The 19838-nt window shown below is 42.5% G+C and overlaps 1 protein-coding gene across 1 annotated transcript in view; it reads right to left on the reverse strand.

Annotated features, from left to right (window-relative positions):
- The window catches only part of IQGAP1 (IQ motif containing GTPase activating protein 1), a 111668-nt gene extending 92193 nt beyond the window's left edge, over nt 1-19475 (reverse strand). The window contains exons 1-2 of the mRNA XM_003803085.3: nt 19319-19475; nt 16855-16954 (exon numbers count right to left, since the gene is read on the reverse strand). Coding sequence (XP_003803133.1) covers nt 16855-16954; nt 19319-19373 — 155 coding nt within the window. The 5' untranslated portion in view covers nt 19374-19475. The remainder of the gene's footprint in view (nt 1-16854; nt 16955-19318) is intronic.
- Nucleotides 19476-19838: the final 363 nt, after the last annotated feature.

Raw genomic sequence — 19838 nt, forward strand, 5'->3', positions numbered from 1 at the left:
CAGCCAATTCAAATTTTACCTTTAAAAGCCACCTCCTCCATGAACCCTTCCCAAGGGCTAACACCAGAAGTACCTTCTTACTCTGAATTTTCCCTAAACTCTCCTGTAGCACTTTGTATCTCTCTACCTCTTACCACAGTCATTTATGTACATAATAGTGAAAGCCTTTTCTAATTTACCTTTGAAGCATAGTACTTTAAATACTCAGAGACACACTGTTCTTTCTCTGTTGCTTAAGGGCTATACTACTCCTGGTTTCAATTATCACCAAATAATAAGAATTTTTAAAATCCAGAAATTATCCCCCCATCGTCATAAAATTGAAATTCTCTTTCCTGCCACACCCCCACAGTCCACGAAGACCCTGCACTAACTCAACTGAACAACATTCCTGCTCACTCACTTTGTGGAAAGCACTGTGGTAAGAGGGCTGCTGGGTCCCCAGATGCAGAAAAAGACAGTCCCAATTCTGAAGTGGCACAGAGTAAGAGACAAATACACACAGTGCTATGCTTTCCCTTCTCCCCCATACAATGTCAGTTTCATCTTGCAAGCTCTAGCCATAAAATAATCTTTCCTTCATCTGAACTCTCACACGTTAACTGTTTACATCATTTCCTTAGTAATTATATATTGCCTTGTGACATTGAGAATTCTCATTTTCTGATGGTGGGTAACTTTTAAAATGTTTATACCCTGTCTGTCTAATCAATCTGTAAACCTCCTAAAAGCAGAACTGGATTATACTTTAGCATCCTCACCAATTCTGCCAGAGTGCCCTGAACAATGGAGGAGCTTAAAGATGTTTTTTACTTGCTTCAAAGTAATGATTTACTTTATTGGAGGTATTTCTCCCCATCTTCCTAGCCATGTCAAAAAAATGAGCAACGGATCACTATCAAGTCAATCAAAATAAAAATAATTTTTAATAACACAGAAAATTAAAATAAAATTGTTTCTAAATAACTTGAAAAAATACTTAGGTTAGAACATAGTAACAATCTTCCATTAAACTGTTACATAGTCTTTTTGAAAACTGTCTGCAACATGAGTTTTCCCAAAGCAGCTCAGATACTTTTTGGAAATTTCTTCTGGTTATAAAGTTCTTCCTCCCATTCAGCAGATTCTCATTGCTTAGTTCTGTTCCCCTAGTACCACACATGATAAACTGAAACCCTCCTTCCATTGCTCAGGCATTTTTTAGTAATGTAGGCAAAATGTTAATACAACAGTTGAATGAATCTACTTGGATAAGAGGAGAAACTGCTGAGATTTTGATTTTATATTCTCTCTAAATCTTGTTTCTATATTAAATGACCTCAGTCCTTTCAATTATTCTTCATACATCATAATTTTTAGACCCTTTTTCATTCTGGTCATGCTTACCCAACATGCTTTATAGCAATAATCAAGAATCAACTAGTGGACTAACACCCACTGACCAGGTCCAACCAGTTACAAATCATCTTAATTACGAGAAGTTCTGAGACAGACCCTGGTACAGTCCATCATTTCACTTCCAAGAGACATAGTGACAAGAGTCCTTTCTGATTCATCTGTGCAAGTTTCAAGTTGCCCGGCTTATTGGGGTTGCTGAGAGGGCTTCATTTGTTTCCATCAGAGTGTATTTTACATTTCTTGATTTTTCTGTATCTCAAAACTTTTGTAATGACCCATATTATTATTACAAACTAGTTCACATTTATTCAATCTGTCTGCAAGAGTATTATGAAGACATACTTTAAAACGGCCTCACTGAAATCTAGACATATCGTGTTTTTCTGATTCATCAATTTGGTGACCCAAAAGGAAACGATATTAATGCAGCAGGGTTTTTCTTAAGAAGCCCGTGCTGGCTCATAAATGTCAATTTTCTAAGTGCCCACGAACTCTCTACTTGACAGTGTGCTCTAAACTTTTGCCCATCTAATGTCTTACCAGAAACTAGTTTACTAGACAACAGTCTGTGGTATCTTTTTTCTTTTTTAATAATTAGTAAATCTGCACTCCCCATTTTTGGAAACCATATTCCTGTCCTTCACAGTGTCTTCAAGGTCACTAAGTGAAATTCAGTAACTAGACACACCCAGTTAGCACAACTACAGCTTTAATTTAAGCTCTGTGAGCCAAGAACAGCAAAACTCAATGGAGAATGGAAAGAAAATATAATAAAACATAAATCGGTGGGAAATAACCGCGAACTTGTCCCAAATTCTTATTTGAAACAGTACCTCAAATCCATAGCACTATTAGGAGTGTTTCCCAAACCACCAGGATAACCTGAATACTATTCCTAAGAAGATAATCTGTGGGCAGAGTGACAGTAAGGAAGGTTTGAGGAGGACTGCATACATGCCTTGGATATTCAAATTCACAGCTCCACAGTACAGATTCCAAGTAATCTCCCAGTTAAACAATTCACTTAACTTATTTTCACCCAGTGTTTCTGAAATTTGTTTCATCACTAAGTCCTTTCTTCAATGTTGCAGCACTCATTAACAGTGCACACCCCATAATATTCTGACGTGCATGCAATGTTAGCTGCACTGTTTTGTTTTGTTGAGACAGAGTCTCAAGCTGTCACCCTGGGTAGAATGCCGTGGCATCATAGCTCACAGCAACCTCGAACTCCTAGGCTTAAGCGATTCTCTTGCCTCAGCTTCCCAAGCAGTTGGGACTACAGATGCCTGCCACAACGGCCCGGCCATTTTTTGGTTGTAGTTGTCATTGTTGTTTGGCAGGTCCAGGCTGGATTCAAAACCGCCAGCTCTGGTGTATGTGGCTGGCATCCTAGCCGCTTGCGCTATAGGCGCCAAGCCAGCCGAACTGTTTTTTAGACTCTAAACTTGTATATTCCTTAAGATAAAGAATCACCTATGTTAGTTTGGCAGGTCTATTCACCTCTCAAAGTCTTTATGTGAAAGCTGTTAATCCAAAACCTATTTTCTCAATGCCAACTTCATTACATGCTGTTAATCTGTTTAAGATCACAATACTATTTGCTTGAAAGCACTTTGGAAAATTCTAGCCAATTTCCCCAAAAAGATATTTAAGCCATAGTTTTCAAAAATCTCAACAGCTACTGGGTGGCGCCTGTGGATAAGTGGGTGGGGTGCTGGCCCCATATACCAAGGGAGGCTGGTTCCAATCCAGTCCCAGCCAAACTGCAAACAAAAAACAGCCAGGCCTTATGGTGGGTGCCTGGGGTCCCAGCTACTCAGGAGACTGAGACAAGAGAATTGCCTAAGCCCAGGAGTTGGAGGTTGCTGTGAGCTGTGACGCTACTGTACTCTACCAAGGGCAATAGAGTGAAACTATTCTCTAAACAAAATAAAACAAACAAAAAAAAATCTCAACAGCTGAAGCTGACTTGTTCTGCAAAAATTATGATCCCAGTTTATATACTAGAGCACATGGCTCTTTTCATAAGAAAGCCATTTGCTAATGCTCAAAATTAAAGATGTTATCCAAAAATCTGTAAGAAAAAAAAGCAGGATCTCAACCTAACTCCTCACACCAAAATAAATTCCACGAAAGAGTTAACTGTTAAAACTCTTTACATCCTAAAATAACTTACTAGACAGAAACATGTGGGAATGTCCTAATTTAATCTCAATATAGTATAGATAAGGATTCTCTAAAAATGACACAAAAAACTCAAAAGCTAAAAATAAAAGTTTAAAAAAGTTTGAGGGCGGCGCCTGTGGCTCAGTGGGTAGGGCGCTGGCCCCATATATGGAGGGTGATGGGTTCAAACCTGGCTCTAGCCAGCTAAAACAGCAGTGGCAACTGCAACAAAAACACCCGGGTGTTGTGGTGGGCACCAATAGTCCCAGCAACTCAGGATGCTGAAGCAAGAGAATCATCCTAGCCCAAGAGCTGGAGGTTGCTGTGAGCTGTGACATCACAGAACTCTACCAAGGGCGACACAGTGAGACTGTCTCAAAAAAAAACTAAAAAAGTTTGAATATGTTTTAAAATTTTAGACTTTGGAATTTAAAATTTTGAACACCTTACCCAAGCCCAAATTTAAAGGATAAACTAAACTATAATAACTATACTACACAAAGAGCCAATTCCCTCATACATAAAGAGTTCTTATAACTCAATAATAAAATGACTAATAATCTAGTCAAAAATGAGAAAGGATTCTGCCAAAACAGTTCACAGAAAAGGAAATAAAAATAGATTTAGAACATGTAAAGTTAATCATCTTTATTAGGAATCAGATGATCTGAAAATGAAACTATAATGCAATATCATTTTCACTAAGAAACTGGCAAATATAAAAATAATATATAACATTCTAGGTTGATAAAATTGTGGAGCAAATAGCCCTCTCATACATACATGACTGTCCAAAGAGAGCAAATTGGGAATATTTATAAAATCTAAATATGCATATTCTCTTTGACCCAGAAATTGTACTTTTAGAAATCTATCCTGCAAGAATACTCACACATGCACAATGACTTACCTACTCACAAATTTGCTAATCACAGTACTACATAATAGCAAAAGCTGGGTAGTGAATGTGCATTGGTAGGTTAAATCCATACCTGAAAACTAAGCAACTGTGAACAAAAACAATGACGTACTCTATTGTATTCTTGTGCAATGAGTTTTTTTTTTTTTTTGAGACAGAGTCTTCGGTAGAGTGCTGTGGCGTCATGGCTCACAGCAACCTCAAACCCTTGGGTGTAAGTGATTCTCTTGCCTCAGCTTCCCACATAGCTGGGACTACAGGCGCCCACCACAATGTGCGGCTATTTTTTTTTTTTTTTTTGCAGTTTTTGGCCAGGGGCTGGGTTTGAACCCGCCACCTCCAGCATATGGGGCCGGCACCTACTCCTTTGAGCCACAGGCACCGCCCCCTCTAAATTTTATCTTAACATTTTCCTATCTTTAGTGGTCATAAGATTTTTCAGCCTCTTCTCAACTTTTCCTTTTCTCATTTTTGTCCCGTTCTTTTTTATTACTTGAGTGTTTAACATCTCCCATTAGTACTATTCAAGAAAATATTTTTAGTTTCTTTTCTTTTCTTTTTTTTTTTGTAGAGACAGAGTCTCACTTTTTCGCCCTCGGTAGAGTGCAGCGGAGTTGCTCCAGCAACCTCCAACTCCTGGGCTTAGGCGATTCTTCTGCCTCAGCCTCCCAAGTAGCTGGGACTACAGGCACCCGCCACAACGCCCGGTTATTTTTTGTAGCAGTTTGGCCAGGGCTGGGTTTGAACCCGACACCCGAGCTCAGTATATGGGGCCGGCGCCCTACTCACTGAGCCACAGGCGCCTGCCACATTTTTAGTTTCTTATGCTGCTAATCAAGGATCCCAAGGAACAGTCTGATACTTTTTAACCATATGCATAGACACCTATCATAGCAACAATATTTCCTTCCACTGCAAAAATCTCAGTTCTTCTTCTCAGAGCCCAGTATTGTCTCAGTCCCAAACATCTGCCCCAGTAGAAGTCAAGCTCTGGACTGGCAGCTGCCTCTCCAATTTTCCATCTGCTTTTCATTATGATTTCCAATGAGTCAACAGGAAGGTATTCTGAGGAAAGGAGAAAGAGGCCTTTAGACAGGCCTTTCCTCCACCCACAACCCCTAAAAATACAGCTCTTGCCAAATGATCTAAGGCAATTTCCAATCCCGTTTGCCACTCCTGTCTGCATGAGGTCACTATTTAACAAATAAGAAATTTGTAGGAAGGAACACCTTTCTAAGCTAAATCCAAAGCATGTATCAGGTAAGAAGGAAAAAGCAATCAGGAAGTGTCCAAGACCTGAGTTAGACACAAAAATACGTAAGACAAATTAGAAACTTGCCGTTATAAAGTCAGAGTGGCAGGTGGAAGAGACTGCAAGAGATAGCTCCAGTCCCCCAGCCACTTGACAGCCAGGCAAAGCGAACTTGATGTTGGATTTAAAGGTTATCCCTTTAGTGTCTTAAGAGTTTAAGAGTGCTAATATTGATGTCACACAGAGACTTAAATTCCACAGAAAGTTATATGACCTCAGAACAAGTGATATTAACTCATTTTCCTTATTTATTTATAACAGTCTCCCTCCCTCTAGCTAGAGCACCATGGTATCATAGCTCACAGCAACCTCAAACTCTTGGATTTAAGCGATCCCCCTGCCTCAGCCTCCTGAGTATCTGGGACTGCAGGCACCTATCACTATGCTGGGCTAAATTTTCTATTTTTAGTAGACCCAGGGTCCAACTCTGCTTAGGCTCCTTTCAAACTCCTGAGCTCAAGAAATCTACATACCTTGGCATCCCAGAATGCTAGGATTAAAGAAAGATGTGAGCCACACTCAGCCTTTTCCCCCTCTTTAAAATAATTTTTCAAAAAGCCTATCTCACAGTAGTCTTGCATATAAATTTCATCATCATTCTGCTCAATTAATAGTAGTTACTGTTTTTTTTTTTTTTTTTGAGACTTACTACTGTCCTTAATTTTAGCATTAGTACTGCAGCAGCAGGGTGGCATATGAGCTAAGAGCAAGGGCCTTGAAGTTCTTGCCAAACCTGAAATCTCGATCCAGTACTTTATATGCTTTATCTACTCAGCTATTCCTGAAGCCCCATGAGGTACTCACTATCTACATTGAATAGATAAGAAATCTCCTAAGAAAAAAGATAAGACGAGCTCAGAGAGGTTAACTCACTCATCAAGTAAGTCCTTAGCATGAGCCCAGCACATAGTAAGTAAATGGTAATGACGATGACAATGACAAAGATGGGGAGAAACCTAGGACACTGACTTTAAGATAGACAGGAAATACTTTAAGACCTAGAAGATCTCTTAAATTATAGGTTTTTGATTGGGCTTCCTTTTAGCTGTCTTAAACATAAAGCACTGAGGTTCCATAATAAAATGACTTATTGAAATAACTAATTCTTCCCAACACACAATTATAATAAAAAAAAATCTTTTAAGGCCAGGCATGGTTACTCACACTTATAATCCTAGCACTCTGGAAGGCCAAGGCAGGAAGATCCCTTGAGCTCAGGGGTTCAAGCAAAACCTTATCTCTACTAAAAAGAAAAACTAGCCAGGTATTGTGTGGTAGTCCCAGATATTTGGGAGGCTGAGGCAGGAGGATTGCTTGAAGCCCGGGAGTTCGAGGTTGCTGTGAGCTCTGACACCACTGCACTCTACCTAGGGCTGAAATAAGACTGTGCCTCAAAAAAATAAATAAAGTTTTTTAAAAACACAATATTCAAACTTAAGCAAGTAAACTCTTGCTCTTCAACACAAAATCATTATATGGTTAAAATTTCTTGATTCATATATTGTCAAACCACAGGGATCAGTCATACTACTGGGAGCATTCCAGTAAGAAAAAAAAAATAAAACAGAGCAGTACAGTCCTGATTGGATCAGGTAGGGCACTGGCCCTCACACAGCCAGCTCAGAGATACTTGTCTCTAGGCAACCAAACTGTGAATTAAACAAACTGCCCCAGTAATATGAATCACTTCCGGATGGTCTCACTTTGCCTACCAGCACTTTCCTGCACAAACACTTCTTGTCAAGGGGTTTATTCAGCAGTCCCAATTAGAAACAACCAAGAGTTGTTCAAAGAGTTCATCAAATACTACATGGCCCCAAAATGTTCAAAACATGCCCTGCTACCAACCAGAATCCCCAAATTGCTACACTGTGAAGTAAGAGGAAATTATACAGAAATCAAAGACAGGTGGGTCACCAGGTAAAGCCAGAGAATGAAATTCCTACACCAAACTGGGTCCTTAAATATGTTTTTATTGTCTTGACGCTAAGGGCATTAAATTAATAAATACAATTACCGTTCTGACCTGTAACAGCAGAAGAAATATATGCCAAATTAGTTCAAACTAATGGGCTTACTTAACCCAGACAGACTTTTTCTCAACCTTGACTAGTGGACAATTAACACTGGTGTTCCTTGGTCACACATAGCTCAACATCTACTGAAAAAGTATGCAACCCAGCTTTCTTGGCCACCCACTCCTCTCTTCCACACCAATCGCATCTTACATGTGCCACACTATTCTCCATGAACTGAATAGAGACCATTTAATCTATTCACAAGAAAGAAGGAGACTTAGTCAAAAATGAAAACTATAATAAGGTGGAGCAACGACCATTAACAGAACCAAGGAAAAGGACTCAAGACGGTAGAAAATCAAGTCAGTGAAACAAAAGACACTGTGAAGACTCATCCAGGATGGCACTTTGATGTGAGCACACAACCAAGAACAAACTATGCAGGTCTAACCTCCAAGGCTGAACTACAATCAATTATTAAAGGTCTAACAATTTCCTAGAGCTAAAATAAAACAAAATAGATACTACAAATTATTAAAAAAAAAAAGAAAAAGGATATTATAAATCAAGAAGAGTTTCCACACTATAAGCAAAACTGGTAAGCAACTATAATCAACTCAACATGTAACTTGGAACAAGAATTCTACAAGTTTCACAAAAAAAGTAGGTGTCATCAAGCTATAGTTAAGCTAGCTTCAGACATCATTTCTCAATATTAAGTACAAGCAAATGAAGTCATATACATTTTCCCTCAAATGTGAAAATAGCTTACCATAAGAATATAAACAAATCCTGAACTATATATAATTTAATATTTGAAAAAGTAGACATCAATTGCTAATGGTTGTAAAAAAGATGGTTTTTAAATATTAGAATAATTTAGAAACAAAGATTTATTTTTAAAAAAATTAAATCACAGAAAACCTAAAAGAATATAAAACTGCAAATTTTAGCAAGGTTTTAGAGAAATTAAATTATTTAAGTTGTGAATTGATAGAATAAATTACAAACAAAAAGATTAACATTTAAACTCCATAAAATTTAAAACTACAATGAAAACCAAATAAAATGGAAAATCAAGTGAAAATGTTTGTAACAATACGACAGAGGTCAACATACATATTATAAGAGAGCTCATGAAAGTTCGCATGACCCCAGAAGATGGGCAAATGACAAGAACAGAAAATTTGTGTAAGAAAACAAAATTGGTAAACTTTTAATTGTGTAGGAAAATGTTTAGCCTCTCCAATAATTAAAACAATGCAACTTCAAACTGTAATAAATCTAAATAAATCACAGGGCGGAACCTGTGGCTCAGCAGGTAGGGCACGGGCCCCATATACCGAAGGTGGCGGGTTCAAACCTGGCCCCGGGCCAGCTTAAACAGCAATGAGAATTGCAACAAAAAATAGCCGGGCGTTATGGTGGGCGCCTGTAGTCCCAGCTACTTGGGAGGCTGAGGCAAGAGAATAGCCTAAGCCCAAGAGCTGGAGGTTGCTGTGAGTTGCAACGCCACAGCTCTCTACTGAGGGCGACAAAGTGAGACTCTGTCTCAAAAAAATAAATAAATAAAATAAAATAAATAATAAATTACAAACATTAGAAAGCAAATGAAAATAGTAATTATGTCCAAGATGTCTGCATTGTCTTACGATGGCCCCAAAACACTCAGTATATACAACATTATAGCTAACATTCAACATATACCATTCATTACTAAATCATTCTTCACTTTCACCACAATATTCAATAAATTATATGAGATGGTCAACCTTTTGTTATAAAACAGGCTTTGCGTTAGACAATTCTGCCCAACTGTAAATTGATGTCAGTATTCTGATCAATGTCTCAGGTAGGCTAGGCTAAGCTAGGATACTGAGTATGTCAGGTGTATGAAGGACATTGTAATGGATTTATCAGAAAGCAACCCCATCATAAATCCAGGAGCATCTGTATACCAATTTAAATCTGAATTTGTGATTACAACTACCAAAAAAATAAGAAGTCACAAGTCTTCTCTTTTTATTATAAAATTCCTTATCATTATAAAATCCATTTTAAATATATAGAACAGCAATAAATAAAAAGGAAAAATCTTCTCACACCCTCTGCCCCCATCCTACTCTCTATTTCTGTATCCTCTATTTCTGGTATTTCCCTTTAGACAAAGTTTAAGTCTGAGGTGAAATAACCAGGACAACCATTCTTTAAGGTCTAGAAAGTGCCTAGAAAATTTCCCAGAGAAGTATATCAATGCCCCATCATCTACATACTAAATCTGCTTTTGCCCAAAGACCAGAGTCGTCTACCATATTTCACTGTGCCAGGCACTCACCCCATGGCGCCCGGAGGCACAGCGCCCCCGTTCTGCAGAGCACACACATCTGGGCTAACTTCCTGCAGTTAGAAAACTTGCAAAACCAAAATCATAACTCACATCTGCCAAAACTCAAAGTTTCATTCTTTTCACTTCGCCAAGATATCTCAACATTCAAGATTTTTAAAGACATTTTATTCAGACTTTTTGAATTTCTGTTTTACTTAATTGTAAGCATTATGAGAGCATAAAATCATATTACTTTTCTTAATAATAATGGTGAGTACTAACTAGCCTGATACACACCAGACTACTCTCCACATTTCTTTTTTTTTTTTTTTTTTTTTTTTGAGACAGAGCCTTAAGCTGTCCCCCTGGGTAGAGTGCCCCGTGGCATCACAACAACCTCCAACTCCTGGGCTCAAGCGAGTCTCCTGCCTCTGCCTCCCAAGTAGCTGGGACCACAGGTCCCTGCCACAACGCCCGGCTATTTTTTGGTTGCAGCTGTCGTTGTTTGGTGGGCCCAGGCTGGATTTGAACGCACCACCTTAGGTGTATGTGGCTGGCGCCTTAGCTACTTGAGCCATAGGCGTCGAGCCCTCTTCCCATTTCTTAACTGTAAATTTTGCTAAGTATTTCAGCTACATGGTAAGGCAAAAAGCTTTTGGTGGCTATACTAGGAACTAATATTCCCATTTGTAAGATTGTTACTATGTGAAAAAGCACTTAATTTCAACCATTTTAACAAATAAACTTTTATTTTTTAATTTTATTTTTTTTGAGACAGAGTCTCGGTAGAGGGCCATGGCACTCACAGCAACCGCAAACTCTTAGGTTTAAGCAATTCTCTTGCTTCAGCCTCCCAAGTAGCTGGGACTACAGTGGCCTGCCACAACACCTGGCTATTTTTTTGTTATAATTGTCATTGTTGTTTGGAAGGCCTGGGCTGCATTCGAACCCACCAGCTCTGGTGTATGTGGCTGGTGCCCTAGTTGCTGAGCTTCAGGTGCCAAGCCACTTTTTTTTTTTTTTTTAAACAAATACAGTTTTAAATGCAACCCACTTTTTATGGTAGAATCTGTTCAAGACAAGTGCACTAAATTAAAGTCCAGAAAAGAGAATAAAGTTTCCATCTATATCACCATTCTAAAAGTCAAAGATAAACCCTATCCATACATCCATTTGGTGATTATGAATGCATCCGCCTCCTCCTAGTCTCTATGTGCTGTTAAATAGTTTCATGCTATGGGCCCTAATCACATTGGGTCTTGTGAGGTAAGTAAACTAGATCTCTCATTTATAAAAGAAGAGTTTGGGTCAACCTCTTATAAATTATCTCCTTCAATCTTTAAGTCAAGTGTTTTTCAACCTTTTTTATCCCAGGGCACACTTGAACCTGTAGTTATCCACGGCACACTTGAATTACATTGGATCAAAAAAAAAAAAAAAAAGAGTGGAAAAAAAAGAACATGCATACTGTGCTTTGAACGTCTTTCAAAAATAAATTAATAATCTTTAAAAATTTTCATGGCACATCTAAGATCCTCTCCACAGACATCAGTTGAAAATCACTGCTTTAAGTGATGATTCTTCCTTTGAGAAGTCTAGAAGCTGCAGGGTACACTATTTATTCTTCCTAGCCACCTCACTTATCCATTTTATTTTCTTGCCTCTTAAGTATCTTAACTTCTGTTTTCATGATCACAGTGTGTAAGCCTGGATATATATCTAGATGTTCCTGAAATCCAGTACCATTTAGAGCAGAGGTTCTCAACTTTCCTAATGCCACGATCTTTTAATACAGTTCCTCATGTTGTGGTGACCCCCAACCATAAAATTATTATTATTTTTGTTGCTACTTCAGGTGTTGCTACTTCATAACTAAAATATGTGTTTTCTGATGGTCTTAGGCAACCCCTGTGAAAGTTTCATTCGATCCCCAAAGGGATCACAACCCATAGGTTGAGAACCGCTGATTTAGAGAGAAAAGATCTGAAGAGCCCATCCTAGAAAATGCCCATCCTATGCCAAGAATAAAGACATATGCACAAAAGAGAATTTGTTCTCAAGAACTAATTTCTTTCTTTCTCTCTTTCTCTCTTTCTTTCTTTCTTTCTTTCTTTCTTTTTGAGACAGAGCCTCAAGCTATCACCCTGGGTAGAGTGTCATGGCATCACAGCTCACAACAACCTCCAACTCCTGGGCTCAAGCAAGTCTCCTGCCTCAGCCTCCCAAGTAGCTGGGACCACAGCCACCCGCCACAATGCCTGGCTATTTTTTGAATGCAGTGGTCACTGTTGTTTGGCAGGCCCAGGTTGGATTTGAACCCACCAGCTCAGGTGTATGTGGTTGGTGCCTTAGCCACTTGAGCCACAGGCGCCGAGCCACAAGAACTAATTTCTTTCCAAGATACTTTTTCAATTTCCCTGAATTACAGAAGGTAAAGTGCTTCTATTTAGTACTAAGCTCTACTTAACAATTTCTGACAATTTCCAACCAGCCTCAGCCCTTTCCCTTTTAGGAGGGATGTGTGCCCTGCCACTTGAATGTGCACTATGGGCAGTCAGCAGGGAAAAGGTGGCCTATGGCAGACTTAAAAGTGCACACCAGGAAGTCTCTGAAATAAGGAATCATACCGACAAACTCCCAGAGTGCAGGAATTAACCTCCTCCCTATGACCTTTTCTTTTGGAGACAGAATCTCACTCTGTCAACCCAAGCTAGAGTACAGTGGCCTGCCTCATCATAGCCTACTGTAGCCTCAAATTCCTGGACTCCGGTGATCCTCCCATCTGGGCCTCCCAGAGTGCTAGGATTACAGGGATGAGCCACCACACCTGGTATGTAACCTATAACCTAACAATTTTCTTCCCTTTCCAGTACTACTCATACTTTCTTCTTACCCACATACTTCCCTAGTTCTGCCCTTTATAATGTTCTCTTCTTGGTTATTTTCATCTGATCTATCCTCTGATCTTTCTATACTTTCTCCTATCCAAACACCTGAACATCTACTTTATTTCACGTATTTAAATATTAAATTTACCTCCTTCTATTGAATGAAAATATATCCATTTCTCCTACATAATTGCTTCTTAGCCAAAACAACAGGCAAAAGGATATAAATAAACATACACTGAAGCATAAACAGTAATTTAAGATGTCTGTGTTTGCAAAGCTCTCTATCTACTATGCAGCCCTTAGCAAAAAAGCCTTGAATCCTTAACTGTCATTAGTAGAACAGCTTAATTTTAATGTTGAAGTTACTCTCCAAAACTAAAGCAGAAATCTTCGTATTTTCTACTTCTCAATCATCCCCTGAATACACTTTTATGAATTAACCCTAAATTTTCCCACTTAACCTTTTGAGGAAGCACAAACCCACATCCACAACACATTCTCATCTCCCTACACACACAATGTTACACTCACTGTCTCCACAAATTCGCATTCACTCGGTCTACACTCTCCTCTCTTTTCCTAAGAAAGAGCTGTTACAGGTACAGCAGAAAATGAAGTGCTGGAGATATACAATGGGGCCACTGTACCAAAGGGTGGAGTTTGTAGTGTGTGGGAGGAGAAGCGGGATTATAAATAGAATTGAAGAGGAGAACCTTTTCTCCCTTGGATCTCTCTGATCTTTACTGCTGCCCTTGGAGAGACTGTAAATCCCAGACTGTGGGGCCCCTCCAACTTTGGACGGGTGGAGATTATGGAAAAAAAACAGGATGGGGCCAAACAAAAAAGGTAAATTGGGCCTTGTGCTAGAGGGGAAAGAGAAACCCTAGGAACACATAAGATACGGGCCAGCTCACTGTGGTGGGAGAAAAAGCTGGGAGCCGAAGCCCTGGGTAATAAAGAAGAGAATGTAACTTGTCTGCAGTGCACCCAGAACATATTTTACGGGTGGCAGCAGCAACATCAGGTGGCTGCTAGGAATGCTAGTCCTCTTTCCTCAAAGTACATTCCAAGACTTTTCTTAGTTATCTCTCGTTAGAAAATCTAAACAGAATGGGGCCCAGTGGCTTACACCTGCAATACTAGCACTCTGGGAGGCCAAAAGGGGAGGATCACTTGAGCTTGGAAATTCAAGACCAGCCTGAGCAAGCGGGAGAGCCTGTTTCTAAAAAAATAGCCAGGCGTTGTGGGGGGTGCCAGTAGTCCCAGCTACTGGGAAGGCTGCGGCAGGCAGATCACTTGAGGCCAGAAGTTTGAGACCAGCCTGAGCAACAAAGTAAGACCTGCATCTCTAGACAAGAACAGAAAAATGAGCAGAGCCTGGTAGCGGGTACCAGTAGTACCAGCAACTTGGGAGGGTGAGGCAGGCAGACAGCTTGAGCCCAGGACTTTGAGGTCACAGTGAGCTATGACTTGCTTTACAGGTCATATACAGTTAAGAACCACTGTATAAAGTGACAGAAACTATTCTTTAATCAAGAAAACTACAGTAGAGGGCAGCACCTGTGTCTCAAGGAGTAGGGCACTGACCCCATATACTGGAGATGGTGGGTTCAAACCCAGTCTGAGCAAAAAACTGCAAAAAAAAAAAAAACAAAAAAACAAAAAAACTACAGTATACCAAGAAAACTCAGGCTTCAGTTTCCTCATTGAAATGAAGTGGTTAAACTAGATTAACAGTGGTTTTGTGGGGGTGGGGGCAGTAGCCAAGACATCCTCTATAAAAAGAAAATTTTACTGTGGAAATCCAATATAAAAATGAGGGCAGAACTGCTTGGACAAAGGAAGGACGGTAGGCTGTGGCTCAAAAGAATCACCAAGGCTCAATGGAGCACAAGACAGTCTCTTAGACCAGCTGCAGCTTTTAAATTCTTTGACCTTCTGGACAGTGCCTGTGGCTCAGTGGGTAGGGTGCCAGCCCCATATACCAAGGGTGGCGGGTTCGACCCCGGCCCCGGCCAAACTGCAACAAAAAAAAGCCGGACATTGTGGCGGGCACCTATAGTCCCAGCTACTCGGGAGGCTGAGGCAAGAGGATTGCCTAAGCCCAGGAGTTGGAGGTTGCTGTGAGCTGTGACGCCACAACACTCTACCAAGGGCAACAAAGTGAGATTCTGTCTCTAAAAAAATAAGAATAAAAAAAAATTCTCTGACCTTCTATCAGAAGTCCACAATTTAAATGACAGAGAATTTTCTTTCTTTCTTTCTTTCTTTTTTTTTGAGACAGAGTCTTACTTTATCACCCTTGGTAGAGTGTGCCAAGGCTTGATAGCTCACAGCAACCTCAAACTCTTGGGCTCAAGAGATCTTGCCTCAGCCTCCCAAGTAGCTGGGACCACAGGTGCCCGCCACAATGCCCAGCTATTTTTTTAGAGATGGGGTCTCACTCTTGCTCAAGCTGTCTTGAACTTGAGAGCTCAAGCAATCCGCCCACTTTGGCTTCCCAGAGTGCTGGGATTATAGGTGTGAGCCACCATACCTGGCTGATTTAATAATTTTCTTCCCATAGACGATTCATATGAGAAAATGACCCTTTTCTAATGGCATATTCACCTCTTACTTCCACTCTAAGGTTAGAGTTATCTTCCCCACCTAAACCATCACTAAAACTCCAGCTATTTTCCTGGAAGAGTTTCAAGCTCAAAAAGTGAGAAGGCACACATAAAGCAGGTTAGTGGTTGCTCCAGGGGAAGGAAAATGAATGGGATGAGAGAGGGTCATAAAGTAGACTCTGAATTCAGTTATGTTTATTTATTTTTGAGAGGAAAGGGAAATATCAGAAGGGTAACACTTGTTAGTTCTGAGATACAAGAATGTTTGCTATCTTGTTCTCTGAACTTTCCTGTAGTGTTTTAAGATTTTCAGGATTTAAAAATATATATTTTTTCAAAATTAAAGAGAAACCCACTCATTTGAAGCATCCTTGATTTTCACTAATTTTGATTACAATATCACTTGTTTACCCTTTCTAAAGCTCATTTATAGAAGACGTGGCCTATATTAATCAGTTTGATTTAAAGATTCCATATTGTATATCAAATCATCATATTGTAACCCATAAATATACAGTTATGATTTAATAAAAAATTAAATTAAAAAAACATAATTTGAAAAATCAAAAAAAAACCCATAGTCTATAATTCCATTCATCTCCCCAGGCACCTTGTAAAGAAACACAAGCACCAGAAAAAAAGAAATGAATCACTGATAACAAACTGACACTCTAAAACTAAGACCCCCCCAAGCTCTTGGAGCATCTGAAAAAGGAAAAGAGTAGTTTTACATTCACTTTAAAAGAATGCAGAGGATGCTGCCTTTGAATATTGCTCAATGGATGGACCTATACCCACAGCACTATACTTTTAAGCCTCCCAAACCAAGTACACACTCCGTAAATCATAGGAAGAAGGAACTCAATTCATACATAAATCAACACCAGTGAAGAACCACTAAAACAATAAAGCCAAGAACTTCAAACCCTAAAAATGCTATTTCTCCTCGCCCCAGTTAGTAATGCCCAAAACATGCACCATTAAACTTGAGACTGAACAGCATGAATCTTAAATCAGTACACTGAAATGCCCATCCCAGTGTTTCAGGATAAACTGTCATCAAGGGTACTTACTTCCAAGAGTAAACACCTTACTTATACTAATTCCCTCAATTAACCAGCCTCCCAGTTACACCTGCAACACACACAAAGAAATCTCTATCTGTGCACATATTAGTTGCATTCTCCTAGATTCTCTACAGCCCATCTTTACCTCTTTGCTTCTTCCAGATGGCAAAGGTACTCATAAGCCACATTCTGCCGTCTCCTTTCATCCATCTCCTCTGCAGTAAGTCTCTCATTATCCAGGACAGCTAAAAGATTAAAGAAAAATGTAAATATCAGGATCTGTAACCTTCCTGAGTGATAAAAGAATACCATGCATCAAATTCCTGCTAGTTACCCCAAAGGTCACTAACTGGTATGTGTGGACAGCCAGGTTTACTAAAATGATCTTCCTAAAAAAAAAAAAAAAAAGAACTAGGCTCAGCGCCTGTGGCTCAAGCAGCTAAGACGCCAGCCACATACACCCAAGGTGGCGGGTTCGAATCCCCAGCCCGGCCGCCAAACAACAATGATGGCTGCAACCAAAAAAAAATGGCCAGGCGTTGTGGCGGGCGCCTGTGGTCCCAGCTACTTGGGAGGCTGAGGCAGGAGACTCGCTTGAGCCCAGGAGTTGGAGGTTGCTGTGAGCGTGATGCCATGGCACTCTACCCAGGGGGATAGCTTGAGGCTCCGTCTCAAAAAACAAAAAAGAACTATAGGGTTTCAACTATACTCATCTTGCCCCTTTAAAAAAATACAAGATAAACAAAAAGAAAAAACAATTTTTTTGAGACAGAGTCTCACTGTGTAGCCTTGGGTAGAGTGCCACGGTGTTTTCATAGCTCACAGCAGCCTCAAACTCCTGGGCTCAAGAGGTTTTCCTGCCTCAGCCTCCCCAGTTGCTGGAGCTACAGGCACCAGCCACAATGCCAGCTAGTTTTCCTATTTCTGTTTTTTATTTTATTTTATTTTTTTGAGACACAGTCTCACTTTGTTATCCTTGCTGGAGTGCCATGGAGACACAGCTCAAGCTCTGGGCTCAAGCGATCCTCTTGCCTCAGCCTCCAGAGTAGCTGGGACTACAGGCACCCACCACAACCCCGGCTATTTTTAGAGCCAGGTTCACTCTGGCTCAGGCCAGTCTCGAACTCCAGTATTCAAGCAATCCACCCGCCTCGGTTGCCCAGAGGGCTGGGATTACCAGAGAGAGCTACCACGCCCCGCCCCTAGTTTTCCTATTTTTAGTAGAGATGGGGTCTCACTCTCCCTCAGGCTGTTGTTCAACTCCTGAGCTCAAGCTAACCACCAGCTTCGGCCTGTGGGAGTGTTGGGATTACAGACTTGAGCTACTTAGCCCAGGAAGGGGAAAAAAAAAAAAAAAAAAACCAACTTTTTAAATGTATGATAATAAGCCAACAATTACTGACAATTAAGTGGCAGTAATTATACTAGGCATCGTACATGTATTCTCTCATTGAAATCCACAACAATTCTTTGATTATCACTTTATTTACAGATGAGGAAATTGAAGCTGGGTGACCTCAGCCCCACAGCTAAACTGGCAAGGCCTGGATTCAAACCCTGTGTCCAAAGGTTGAGCTTATAACCTCGAAGCTGCCTGCCTCCTCATGGGCATCCCAGTACCGCACGCGCCCCCAACTCCTCCGAAGGCACCAGGCCTTTCCAGGCCAGCCTGGCCCTCCCCGGAGCCCCCGCTCCTCCCCGCGGCGCCGCTCCTGCTGCCCGGGCCCGCGCGCCCCAGGCCCGCGCCCACGCTGCCCCGCATGTCCGGCTCGCGCGGCTGGGTCTTTGTCCCCCACGGCGCCGCCCGGGTACCGCTGCGCGCACACCTGTCTCCCCATTAAACGCTCCCCTAAGGCAGGGCCGCTCTCGTTGATCTCTAACTCACAAACGTGGCGCAACACATGTAACTGTCGGTGAGTGGAATTAACCTGTAAAAATGAACTGTATTCCCAGAATGTAACACTAAAAACCTCAAAACCCCGAAGGACACTCCTTTAGTCACGTCCCAGGGATGTCCGCAGAAAATGAGGAAGTCAGAGGATTTTTAAATTTTATTTCAATTTTGAAATCCTGACGCGGGGACCCAGCAGGAGAAAGCGCAGCAACTCGCCTCAGGTTGCGCCCCTCCGCCAGCGCGGGCCGGGCAGGTCCGGACCCCGGCCAGCCGTGCAGGCAACGCCGCCCCACTAAGCCGCAGAGCCCCGCGCTGGCCGGGCCTCGCCCCAATCTCTGCCAGCCCGGGCGGGTGGCGCCGGGCAGGTCCGGACCCCGGCCAGCCGTGCAGGCAACGCCGCCCCACTAAGCCGCAGAGCCCCGCGCTCGCCGGGCCTCGCCCCAATCTCTGCCAGCCCGGGCGGGTGGCGCCGGGCGGGGCTCGTCCTGCCCAGCCCGGCCAAGGTGGGGAGGCCGCCCGGTCCCCTCTACCGTCTCGCAACCCAGGGGGCCCGGGCCGGCGCTTCGCCGTTGCTGCCCTGCCGGGCCGGCCCTTCCGGGTCCGCGCAGCCCGCAGCCGCCCTGCCCCGCCTGCACCGCCGAACCCCGGGAAAACCGCGCCTAGTTGGCCGCGAGCCCCGCCCCGAAGCCCCTGCGCCGCGAAGCCCCGCACTCACAGCCATAGTGCGGCCGGGCCACGCCCAGCCCGTCAACCTCATCCGCGGCGGACATGGCGGCGAAGCCCAGGTCTCTGACAAGCAACCGGTGAGAGCGCGGAGGCGCGGGCGGCGGCTGCAGCTCCTGCCTGGTGCGCGGGCTGCCCAGCCCGAGGCCCCGCCCTTGCGGCCTCGCCCTTGAAGCCCCGCCCCGCGCCTCCGGCCCCGCCCAGGCGAGCTGAAGGGGGCGGGACCAGAACGGGAAGCCGCGCGCTCCCTGCGTTCCCCAGCGCGGCCCCGCCTGGGCTCCCTCTGGTCTCTGCCGGCGGAAGAAGGAGGCGTCCGACTCTTGCCCAGCCCCACAGTCCCGCCCCTGAGAGCCGCCGCCACCGCGACTCCTCCCGGAAGGCTGCGGTACCGCCGCCCGGGATCACAGCCGTGGGCCCCGCCCTTCCGCTGGCGGCCGAGCTAACCTCCTTTGTACAGCAGCTCCAGGAAGGCGGTCCTTCGAGGTGGCCCAGGGCCTTCTAGTGCGATGCAG

This window comes from Otolemur garnettii, unplaced genomic scaffold (assembly GCF_000181295.1).
Source record: "Otolemur garnettii isolate 467f Iridium unplaced genomic scaffold, OtoGar3 scaffold00277, whole genome shotgun sequence".
Lineage (NCBI taxonomy): Eukaryota > Metazoa > Chordata > Mammalia > Primates > Galagidae > Otolemur > Otolemur garnettii.